Consider the following 13,266-nt stretch of genomic DNA (forward strand, 5'->3'; position numbering starts at 1 on the left):
TTAACGTTTTTGGGGACACAAATTCAATACATCTAAATGGTTTAAATGTATGTATTTTAACAAATCCATATTTAGGGGCATAAATTGAGGGTCGGACTAAATCGTGTATCTAAAAGAAATAAATACATAATTAAAGTACTAGACTTTTTGTTGTAGTTGTTGGTTATAGGTTCTCTGTACTGGATTTCTTTTGCTTTTATCATGTATCAGTCCTTTAGATTATTGATAGAAAGATAGAAAACAACATTGCCAGAGGACAAGAAAAAAAGATGACAAGGTAAAGAAATGAAAGTAAAGCTGTTACAGATGCACTAGAGTATTGGCAGCCTGATCAGAAACATTGTGCATACCAAGCCTGGGGCCAAAATTACTTATCGTATGGTCTCTGTATAGTCAGTTTCATGTTTCATCTGAATTACAAAATGACCTGCTAGCCAAACAGAATTCTTAGATGTCCCCCGTCTGAAATTATAGGGCTTAGAAAAGCATGTATGATTCCTATAATAGGGGAGCAGTAAAGTTTTTTCCATCAGTCATAAGTACAATACTAAAACACAGCAGAGTATTCCAGCCATCATAGAAACAAACTGTGGAGTATTGGAGGCTACTTCTTAAAAAAATGAATATCCTGTGTACCCTGCATCGCAGTTTAATCTAACACACTAGGATTTTAACATATACACAAAAAGGACCATCCTTTGGGCCTTATATACCAAGTGTTGTAACAGTGATATTAGGTAATGCTTCATAGTGCATGGTATGCCCATTTGGACTCTGTTAGTACATAACTATATAGTGTACGGTGTACAGAAAAATATACTGGTAGGAAACCATTCTGTGTCTGTTCAGAACACTGACTTGTCACAGTGGCAGCACTTTCACATCTTGTGACGATGTGCATGATACAGGAAAATGCAGTCAAGGGAAATGGAACTTGTAACTTAGCTCCCATCGGATTATTCCCCAAGCCTCATTAGTCTGACATAATATAAAACTTTGTGAGATCCCAGGGTACTTGAACGGTTACATGAAACCACTAGCTCCTAACCACAAGCTTGTGGATTTCAGCTCTACCAAAAAAATTAAAAATCCGGTATTTTGGCCGTCATTGCTCTGCATCAACCACAAATAACAATTTACAAGTGAATAATAATATTTTTGAAAGATGTTTATAGGGACAATGGTAGTGAAGCAATATGTCTCTGTGAAATTAGATGCTATGAGCTTTACATTGCAAGAATAGTTTAAAAGGAAACATTGGCTTTAAGTTGGTCACTTTCATTTAGTTTTAAGATATCTCAAAGTTCTTTTTATACTGCCATTCCTTAAGACACGGAAGGTGTAGCTCAAATAGACACAAAATGATAATCATTTTTTAGGAAAATACCAAATTATAAAATTTGATGGCAGACAGTTTGTAGTTTCTACTTTGTATTGTCATCTGATGCTACAGTATAATACATGTATAACAGCTCCATAGAAACATTATACACAGGCATGGTTAAACTACTTCATTGTAAGACCCTACACTACTTCTGCTGATGGCAACTATTCTATATATCCACCAAGTGGATTTATTTTGTATAATCCATCAAAGAAAACCATTAACACAATGGTACAACTATAATTTTGAGAAAAATAAAAAATAGGAATATCGGGCATGTGGTGTCAACTATGCACATCACCTGCTATTTACTAGATTGTAAGCTCACTAGAGCAGTGTCCTCTTCTCCTTCTTATGTAAAAACTATTTTACAGCAAAATTTATGATGTAAAGGCTCAAAAGTTGTGCATGTATAGTAACAATTAATATTTTATGAGCAGGGGAAATGGAAGAGGTTGATCATTTGCTTTATGTTAGGTGACACATGGTAGAAACCAGGGCCGGACTGGCCCACCGGGATACCGGGAAATTTCCCGGTGGGCCGGCAGGTCCGTGGGCTGGGCGGCCGGCAGACTAACCCTGAAGACAGCCGCTGAGCGGCTGCAAATGGCATTGAAGGCTTCCCTCGGCGCCAGGGGCGGGCTGGGCAGGGGGGGGGAATTGCCCCCCAGGCTGCCCGAAATCTAATCAAAGCGGCCGCTGGGTGCTGATGCGGCCGGCCGGCATCAGCACCCAGCAGCCGTGTGCGATGGCCGTCTAGTGATGGGAGCAGCGTGAGGGGTGAAAGCTCCGCCCCCTCGCACTGACCTTTCACCCCTCACGCTGCTCCCATCACTATGCGGCCATCAGACTGCTGGGAATGTAATCTGAACGGCCGGTGCGTGCTGATGCCACCGGCCGGCTCTGCTTTAATACTTTTTTTTAACTTTATATGGCAAGCCGATCCAGCTTACCATATAAATAAAAAAAAAGTGTTAAAGTAGCTCCGGCCGGCGGCATCAGCACGCATCGGCCGTTTAGATTACATTCCCAGCAGTCTGATGGCCGCATAGTGATGGGAGCAGCGTGAGGGGTGAAAGCTCCGCCCCCTCGCACTCAGACTGCTGCAGCACCGGATGTCAGGTCAGTGACATCCTGTCAGCATAGAGGAGAACAGTGTGCAGCTACCAGAGGACAGAAGTCAAGAGAAGCAGAAGGTCAGTAAACCAATGTATTTTTTGTACTGTATATTTTTTTGTATTTGTTAAAAACAAAAAAAAAATCAGCATGTGTGTGTATGCAAGTGTGTCCCCCTATATGCCACTCTGCCTCCAGAAATGCCTTATACCCCCCTATATGCCACTCTGTCCCATGATATGCCTTTTAACCCCCTATAAGCCAGAGTTGCATATAGGGGTATAAGGCATTTCTGGATGCAGAGTGACATATAGGGGGTCAAAAGGCATATCTGGAGGCAGAGTGGCATAAAGGGGGTTAAAAGGCATATCATGGGGCAGAGGAGCATATAGGAGGGTATAAAGAATATCGGGGAGGCAGAGTGGCATATAGGGGGCATAAGGCTTTTCTGGAGGCAGAGTGCCCCATGATATGCCTTTTAACCCCCTTCATGCCACTCTGCCTCCAGAAATGCCTTATACCCCCCCCTATATGCCACTCTGTCCCATGATATGCCTTTTAACCCCCTATATGGCAGAGTGGCATATAGGGGGTTAGAAGGCATATCATGGGACAGAGTGGCATATAGGGGTATAAGGCATTTCTGGATGCAGAGTGACATATAGGGGGTCAAAAGGCATATCTGGAGGTAGAGTGGCAAAAAGGGGGTTAAAAGGCATATCACGGGGCAGAGGGGCATATAGGGGGTATAAGGCATTTCTGGAGGCAGAGTGGCATATAGGGGGTTAGAAGGCATATCAGGGGGGCAGAGTGGCAAGCCTGGGGGCAGAGGTGCATAACTCGGGGGTAGGTTGTCAAATGAAAGGAAATAAAAGCCAAACATGTCTCAATCATAGCTTTTATTAAATATGGAAAAAATAGTCTACATGAATTAATAAAGAAATAAAAGTTTCTTACCAGAATATCGTGAAGAATAATGTGATCAGTGTTTTGTTCCACTGAATAAAATGGAACTTTTTCATCTAAAAATGTTCGCAGTAGCAAATGTTTTGATCCCATTATGTGTAATGTATTTAATTTATTAGGGCCTTTTAACACTTTTGCTTTCTGGCATTTTAATACAAATAATGAGATAAAAAGAATGGCGAATAGTGTGACGCGGGTACATGTGGGTATAAAAGCTTGACCGTGAGATAAACTATATGGGGCTGGTCTCCAAATTTTTCCAGGGCTGCTTTTCAGTCCCAGTCCGGCCCTGGTAGAAACAATGAGCGGATGGGAAACAGAAAGGCGGCAAGACCATGGAACCATCTAAGGAATAGGTAATCTGTGTCAAACTTTAATCTAGTAATTGGAATTTGTTATAGTGTTGTGTGGTGTGGTAAGAATACCGTAGGTCATAGAAGAGAAATCAGTAGAGAAACTGATTAAAGAGACACTTTACCCTATTTTCATGCTAAATGACTATTGCTGCATGCAAGCTGGTACAGGCAATTTGTAGCTATCGGAGTCAGAACATGAGACTTCTTGTTCAACGCCTCTCCTAGCTTCCTCTACTGAAAACAGGGAGCATACCACAGAGTACCAGCAGCAAATTATATAAATGCTACATGAACACTGATATTTTGTAAGCATTCACGTCATTGACTTTAGTTGGAGTGCTACTGAGTATATGCAAGAAGCATTTATACTAATGCCGCTTGGTTTAAGTAGAGGCAGCCAGGAGGTGATAATACGTCATTTAGCATGAAAATAGGGTAAAGTGTTCCTTTAATCAGTTTCTCTACTAATTTCCCATTCATTGGTATAGCAAGGTATTTCCACCAGATATGGAGTGCAGTGACAGTGTCATTCTCACACAGGTGTGAGAGGGTTGGAAATGTCGTGTTCAGCACTAATAGGGTGTCTGGTAGCACCATTTAAAGGAAATTCTTGAATTATAGTACAAAGTAATTTGATAAATTCTGTACGATTGCTTTAAACTTAGAGGTCTTGGAGGTTCTCTATTCCATCATCTGGCCATAAAAGGTAAGTAGTCCGTAGGGGTATTGTTAAGAAAGGTGTACAGTAAAATGCACATAATGAAATCTTTCCATGAAAATTTGTTGGATATGTGGTAGGGTATATTTAAAGGGGCCTGTGACTGCCCTAATGTATACATTGGATGCCCTGAGTGAACGTTTAATAAAAACACAACCAAGCGACTTAGAACCTGTTGATGACTGGAAGTCAATATGAATCCAGACACCAGTGGCTGGGACCCCAACATATTTTCACTGTGTCTTAGTGTGGCTGATACCATTGGCTTTTGTGGGCTTTAGTTATAATTTGGTTAAGTTAAGCAGAATAGGTGACACACCACGTTTAAGCTCCATTTTGTTATTTGATGCTTCATAAACCAGATCACCAAAATGTTTTTTTTCAAATAGCAGGGGAAAGGCACGTGAAAATGATTTAGTTTAACAATAAACCTCAATAAAAGTTATTTCCCTAAACATCAGAAATGTCTACATGTCTACATTACCATAGCTTACAGAGCAAAGGGTAAACAAAGAATGACATGTGCTTACTTGTTTCACAATTTGCACCAAAGTATCCATGCCGACATCGACATTCATTGGGACGAACGCAGACTTCATTTTCCTTACACGTAAAGTTGCCTTCACATATAGCTAGGAAACAACAATAGAATTATGTTATGAATCATGCACATGAGGTTGTATCTGACTTGTGTTTACATAATAAAATTTGCATATGTACAACAAATTCTCTCTGCCCTAAGGATACTGGCACAAAACATGAGAAACAAGCTCTATGTCCTTGATCAAAGCCACGTATTAGTAACCAAAACCTTGCACAGTACTACAATTATACTACAGTTGTGATTCAGTTTTTTCAATTCACAAATATATCGTATCCCCCACCTAGCTCTACGGTTAGGTATTGGATGACACAACATCAAGAAAGACTGGTAGTAAGTGGAAAGAGCAAAGTCCAAAAAAGTAAATGTATTTAGTTCATCACAATATCAGGAGTTTCAGATCTGGCAAAGGACCATGGGTTGTTCAGAAAGGAAATTGCCTCACTGATTGTCTAAGTTCTGTCTATAGAACATCCGGACATTAATCATCTGACAAGAAGCCAGTTTTTAGTGCAGTGAAATAAAGTATTGTTTGCTAGAGCTAAAACGAAATAAACATCATAATCATTATATCTTACAGATGATGTTTGTTCACAGACATAATAAGAGTCCAACTTTTTAATCAAACCCTGACTTCCAAAAGTCTTTTGTGCTAAGGCAAATTTACTTTGGAAAATGGTCATAGAGTGTCTGTGTTCACTATGTGCTTATTTGTAGAGTTGTTATCAATGTGTCTAATAAGAAATAGCCCCATAAGTTGGACCTTTTTCATAGACTACAAAGGAGAAATCATTTTCAAATGCTAAAGCACATCAAGGAATAGAGATGGCCATTATAAATGAGTGAATGATAAACTTGATGACCAAACCCAGTGGTCATTCACGTTTAACACAAAAATCAAGGGATACTCCAGATATCATATGTACATGAATGCATATGATAGCTGAGTGTCTTTCTTTAAACTGCCATTTTTCATCCACATGCAAATGGAATTCCTCCATATGCATTCACCTCTTTGACCGGCCCCAGCTCACATGCTTGCAGATGATGTGTTCGGCCAAACACATCATCTGCAAGCCAAAGCACATGGGTGCTATGCTCAGAGAAATAGCAGAAATGAGGAGGAGGGAGATGAGGAGGGAGGAAAGAAATGAGAAGGGTAAAGATAATGAGAAAGAGGAGAGATACAAAGAGAGGGGAGAGATAGAGGAAAGGAGAGCGATAATAAAAAGGGCTAAATTAAAAAAAAAATGTTAGTGTCCTCTCAAAGTCCAGCAATTGTGAAAATGTATTCCATGATCCATATCTGTGCCTGTCCCTGATTAAAATGTGTTTGTGTATGTTAATATACAATGTGTGTGTGGGGGTGACTGTGTACAAGTTAAACGGTGTATGTGTCAGTGTACAGTGTTTGTGTATGTGAAGGGAGTGTCAGTGTATAGTGTTGCAATGAGTGCATTGGTGTTAGTGTACAATGCTAGACTGTGTGCGGTGTCAGTGCATGGTGTTAGAATAAGTATGTGTGTGTGGAGGTGTCAGTGTACAGTGTTAGACTTTGTTTGGTGTATGGTACTAGAAAAAATGTGTATGGGGTGCCAGTGTATAGTTTTATAATGTGGGGTTTGTCAGTGTACAGTGTTGCAGTGAGTGTGTATGGGGGTGTCAGTGAATAGACTGGGTGAAGTGTTGATGTATAGTGTTAGACTCTGTGTTAGTGTGCATTGTTTGAGTGACAGTGTTAGAATGTGTATAAGCTTAGGGTGTTAGATGACTATGTGTGTTGGCAGTCTTTAAGCCAGTAAGGTGGTTTGCAGAACAAATGCGCCCTGCATTGGGCAGTGAAGAAGCTTTAATGAGTAGGGAGCAGAGCAAATATTTTCTGTGAGTGGGTGTGCTGACCTGAGCTATCCTGCATAAGAAATAATTGCTCTGCACTCTACTGTGTATAGCTTGCTCATTTCTCGATCCTGCTAGGCTTTAGAAATATTGCTATCTATGTAAAAAAATTGGGAGGCATAATTTTGCCTGGGTTGCCACTTTGTCTAGGACTGCCCTTCATCACAGCACATATGACCTAATATTGGTGCTGTAAACACTTTAGATCTCTAGGAGGTTCTGCTTCATCAGCAAGTAGGTTGTGGTTTAAAGTACCAGCAGATCCAAAGGTAACTTATCTCTGGCCTGAATTAAATGTAAGAATAGCCTGCATAAACATCAGCCAGATAATGTTAGCAGAAATTCCATATAGTGTAGTATTTGCATGCAGCTCTATTACTGGATTTGTTAAAATTTCTAAATGTGCATTATAAATATTATGATTAATAAGCGCATACGCTTTCATATTGGGTGGTATTGTGCAGTGTGATATATGCAGTGCTCAAGGGCTGAGAGAAAACGCACCTTGTTGACTTAAACAATGCACACATTTTATTGTGTCAGAGCCAACAGTGGACACCTGAATGGAAGTATATCATTGCTAATATGACAGAATCATTAAAATGGTCATGAGGCTAATGCCTCTTGTGTTATTGTACACATTAATAATATTCAATTCAGTCCTTTTTAACCAATTTGTCCTTTTGAGAAAAACGGGACAATGCCAAAGTAATGTAACATATTTGCTCATGCTACTATATGTTTGGGTACTTTATGTTTCTATAATCATTTCAGTGGTTTGGAATATTTAGCATCCGAGGTGCTGAGTCTTTCTTGCCCGGAAGGACAGACCACTGTAATTTTTCATGTCAAATTTAATCAGTATTCCCAATTCAAGTTCTTATTAAAGTTCAATAATGTGTCAGAGTATGTGAAATTAAATATAGAATACCAGAAGTATATAAATCAAAGTAAATCTTTTCTCCGGGGTGGGTACAGTTCATTTGCAATAAAGGTCATCAGCAAATTATAGCACTTGCATCAGGTTTTTGCCATAAAACACAAATTCTAATCTTATAGAAAGAGCATTAATACTAAAAATATATCTATTTCTACAAGTTCACATATCTGTACACTAATATATGAACAGATGAACTTCCACTCTGCATATTTCAAAAGAAATAAGAAATTAGACAGCAGATACAAAAGGCTCAGTCTTCCCATTATTTACTGCTATAAAAACTTCAAACCCTATTTGGTTCATGGTATTGTACTATGTTCAAAACAGCCATATGCCTATCCCATGACTGTTTAATTCTATCACTGTATTAACCTCTACTACTTCTGCTGGAAATATTTTTGTTTTATATGTAATCTAATATTATGAAATCCAGGAGGTTTACACATTAATCATGAGCTATCCATTAAATCTGTTACATGACAATATGCATAGTGTTTTCAGGGCAAGTTAGAGGATGATGAAGAAAATCATGCTACTGTTCAATGGAAAATGTTGTCATTACATGCAGAGGGCTAATGTGCATCTGACCAATCCTATGTTGACAGACAGGAAAAGGTTAAAATCTCACACTATTAAATCTGTCAAGAAATGAATATAAACTATATTATAATCTACTATACCAAATGAAAATGCAGTGAATGTACCTCTTTTTATTTCTGCAGCTCCTAAATTGAATGCCTTGTGCATGGTTCCAGTTTCTTTTCTGCTTTGACAATCAACACACACCCACATTGTGCTGCCTATATGCTATATAAAACTATTCTCTGTCTGCAAGGATCCTATTTAAACAACGAGTTTGTGTGACAGACCATAAGAGAGGATACAGCTGGGTTTCAGAGCAGTTTACACAAACTCATGCATTAAGGTCTACATTTAGTATACTAGAGCACAGCTATTCGCTTATGTATACTGGATTTCATCAGCTATTCCCGGTTTCTGAGCTTCTGTGTATGTTTAAGCTGAGTAAATGCTATAAGATTTGCCTGGAGACAGACTGCCTGAAAATAACACAAGACTCTCTATACATTAAAAGCTTTAATGAATAGCATCTCCTGCCTTCCTTTTTCTGGACCCCTAACTAATGGAGGGGGGGGACGACAACAAATGTCTGATTTGAGAATCAATGCCAGTTCCTAAAAAGACATTAACAAATCACAGGACATGCAATAGTGATCACCATAACCCATATTAAAGAATGTAATTAAATAAATAAGATAATAAAAGTGCAACCATTCATGGTTTTTACTCATCCCCATGGACTCTATGCTGTCAGAAAAAACAATGACCTGATAGTTGTCATAGGCCAGGGTGGGTACTTTCTTAATGTAGCCAAAAGTAATTACAGAGCCCATGGATGTTCTTCTGAAGGGCTAACATAAGTACTAATGGCTTTTTGCCATAATCTTTGGCACCAGTAGCTCATTAAGAATGGATGCAGCCCATGAACTACACAATAGAGTTCCCATGTGACTAAACTAACATATGCATATACTTGCATGCTAAAATAACAAGCTGGTAATTATATATAAAACACGTTTTTTCATTATTCACACATGGCAGGCCCTGCAGAGGCCCAACTTTTCTTGCGTCAAGAAAAAAAGAATATTGACAACCTCAAGCAGTGGCGTATTCTGGCTTAGGTCAACTAGACCTATGGCATGAGGTCAAGGATGGATCTGTCCCAGTTTATCAAGGGCAGATATCCCTACTAGACTCCCCGGTGGGCCACAGGTGAATGGCCCACAGTGGGAAATCATTTATGCTATGGATCTATGCTTTACCTGCATTGAACATGCCATTTGTCCATTATACAAACTTAGCCACCAGGTGTCTCTCCAGCTCTTGCATCATTACACTTCCTATGCTCAAAAATCAGCACCAAAGAACAGGAATTTGCTAGTGGCTGATTGTGCTTCATCTGATAGAACTGTTGTTGACCTCTGTTGTTCTCATGTGACTCTATGAGCAGGGAATGAAAAAGATCAGTTATCCATACATACCAACTAAGCATTCTTCCCCCTGCTGTTTCCATCCTGGACAGCATACAAAACTTGATGAGCTGTTTTGAAAGAAGACACAATGCATATCATTAGAATCTGCCGGTGCTGTTTACATCAATGCAGTTTGCATTACAATACATTATACCATAATCTGGAGCCTGATATGTAGAACTTCCCCAATGATATAGCCTATAGAAAAGTCATACTTCTTACATCTACAGCTGCCGTGAAACTAAAATTCTTGTCAAGTTCAGTAGTTAGTTTTCTTGATAACTCTCAGGGTAACTTGTCTACTTTTCTCTTACACCTTCTTTTTTGCACCGTATACCTATTCTTCTTTTTCAAAGTTTTCAAGAAAATTAAATTTACTGGAAAATAGCCAATTCTATTTCTTTACACTTGGTCACAGCTAAATAGCTGCAATTAACAGGTAAGGTATATTGTATGTCTATTTGTATATACATTACATAGGGAGATGTGGTTGCATAGAATAAAAGAGTTTACAAAACTTAAATACTTATTTGATACACACTACAATTAATTTAGAAAACAACCAAGACTGTTTATATAATATTTGTAATCGATGCAGAAAACTTTTTTTCAAAACTAAATTTGTCACCGCATATAGCAATGGTAGCTGTATTTAAACTACCCCTTAGCATTGAACTGTGAGATTAAGGGGGTGCTAGCACTGTTAGCCTCAAAATATTTTGAAGGCAACGGGTGGCCACTACAAATATTGATTTAAGACTTTTCCCAGGAGTTTTTAGGTTGTATTTAGGGTACTAATTTCCAATATAGTACGGACTGCTTAGAGAAATCTGAATCTTCTACAGATTTGTGGACTACAAAGGCAAAATCAGTGCTAGTCAAATTAAAGAATATGTATGTCAATATCAAAGTGAATTTTGATTTTTTAAAAGGCTGAGTTGTTCCTGAACCTGCCAAACTAATACAGAGTTCAAATGAAAATTTACTGTCAGTCCACATTGGCATTTTTACAAAATAATGGCCCTTGTAAGAGCAAACGTTTCATGATTGGTGCTGCCAAGAAAAACCTAAAATTACAGCTGAGACCATTTTTGCAAACAATATTTGCCACAACTGGGTTGGTTGTGTAATTACAAATAAGTAATATCAATACTTCAAAATGTGCACAAAAAGAAAAAAAGAAAAGTCTGACATATATATAGAATATCTGAGAATATATAACACTATATACATCCAGCCCTCTGAGTTTCATTAAAACAAATGTACACACTTCATCTTCTAATTTTCTATGTTCTTACAGATTCATTAGAAGAGGCTCCAGACTTTTGCACAACCAGTCTCACCATATTGATTAAATATGAGTGTTATAAAATGCTAACAATTTCTGCAATGTGTGTTACAATTGTGGCATTTATTTTCTGGCTGAAAAATATATGATATAAAATTTCGAATATTCACTACAGGGTCTGATGTATGGTTTTCATTTAAACTCTCCAACATTGAAGACGGTTATACTAGGAAGATTCAGAGCTAGTTGATTAGCCAGCTTCCTACAGACTGTTTTTCATAGCTTTTCTCCAAACTATTTTTGGAGAAAGTACAGGTAAAGTAAAAATGTGTAGTTGATGCCATTACATGCATTTTGTTCTAAGCTTTTACTGAACCCATGATAATTTTGTGTCCGATTACCCTGAAACCACAAAGAAGGTTAGACTTTTGAGAAGGACCATTTTGGCCAGCTTTAGGTCATCTTAGTTAAAAGAACAGCCAACCCATGTTTCTTTCTTTTTGATACATGACATTCCTCGCATAGATAGTGGCTGCCTTTCTGCCATTTCTTACATTGGCATGAAAGTCTATCTTTCTCAGTATACATATATATACAGACAGAAAGGCTGGTACAGTAGTGGATGGGCGGTATATACATCCTACTTTGGCTAATTTTGTTTGCCCTTACACGTAAAATTGAAGCCCCAGGGAACGATAAGCACAACAAATAACTAAAATATAAGTATGAGACTTAGAAATTGTGTAATGGGTCCCTGGAGTGGAGTATCCAGAAGAGCAGGGTGGTGCTCCAACAGTTGGGGTGGAAACCTCTGCACAATGTGAGTAGTTTCCGGGTCTTCACGTCAGCAGCCTCAATGTATTCCATTGGCCAGCTCACTATGCCGGCAAGGTATCTGATGACTGGCAGGGAGTATGTGTTGATGGCTTGGATCTTGTTCTTCCCATTGAGCTGGCTCTTTAGGATCTGCCTTATCCTTTAGTAGTACTTGGATGTTGATGCCTTCCATGCTTCCCCATCGTGGTAATCATGGGACTGTTGGATACCAAGGTACTTGTAACTGTTCTGTATGTCTGCTATGTCGCTTGTTGATAGTTCTATCCCATCAGTGTTAAGTAGCTCTTTAGTACAATCCGGCTGCACTTCTCCAGTCTGACTGACACCCCAATGTCTTCACTGTAAGTACGTGTCAGGTGGAACAGGTGGAGTCGATGTCTTGTTCGCTGATTATAAGACGAACCCCCAAAATTTGAATATTAATTTGGGTAAAAAAGAAAGCCTGAATAAAGGACTACCTTATAAGAAAAAAGTTTTACTAGTAAATATTAATTCACATGTAAACTATTTTTTCATATTTAATAAAAACTGATTGAGAAAAATGCATTTTTTTATTTTATTTCTTTGTATTTGCCAACCTGCCTCCATGTACATCTGCCCCCCAGATATGCCTTATATCCCCTTATATGCAACTCTGTCCCCCAGAAATGTCTTATATCCCCTATATGCCCCTCTGCCTCCCAGATATGCCACTCTGCCATCAGATATGCCTTATACACCCTTATATACCACTCTGCCTCCCTGATATTCTTTTTAACCCCCTATATGCAACTCTACCTCCAGAAAGCCCTTATAGCCCCCATATGCCACTCTTACCCTCCCCTGACTTACCAGTGCATCCCTAGACTTCTCCCTGTGCTTTAGATTCCTAATGTCTAATGGGGCAGCCGGTGGAGGTCTGTGCAATGCGCGCAGACAACCTCCACTGCTGCTGCCGGCACTTCTGACGGGGCTTCTATGAATAGGCACCGGAATAATAATCATATTTATACAGCTTCCTGCCAGAACCAACAATTATTTTAACCATTCATGTATTCAATGCTACTCATCTCCCGCTTTCATCAAAAAACTGTATTTTGTATTGTTATTTAAAGCATATTTTATTACCATTAA

General features: G+C 38.9%; 1 protein-coding gene across 1 annotated transcript in view; it reads right to left on the minus strand.

Moving 5' to 3' along the window:
• The window catches only part of SCARF2 (scavenger receptor class F member 2), a 56,641-nt gene extending 43,649 nt beyond the window's left edge, over positions 1–12,992 (minus strand). The window contains exons 1-3 of the mRNA XM_089489465.1: positions 12,985–12,992; positions 10,038–10,096; positions 5,071–5,172 (exon numbers count right to left, since the gene is read on the minus strand). Of these exons, the coding sequence (XP_089345591.1) occupies positions 5,071–5,172; positions 10,038–10,096; positions 12,985–12,992 (169 nt within the window). The remainder of the gene's footprint in view (positions 1–5,070; positions 5,173–10,037; positions 10,097–12,984) is intronic.
• Positions 12,993–13,266: the final 274 nt, after the last annotated feature.

Source organism: Sceloporus occidentalis, unplaced genomic scaffold, assembly GCF_023333645.1.
Source record: "Sceloporus occidentalis isolate IW3139 unplaced genomic scaffold, rSceOcc1.0.p SCAF_40, whole genome shotgun sequence".
Lineage (NCBI taxonomy): Eukaryota > Metazoa > Chordata > Lepidosauria > Squamata > Phrynosomatidae > Sceloporus > Sceloporus occidentalis.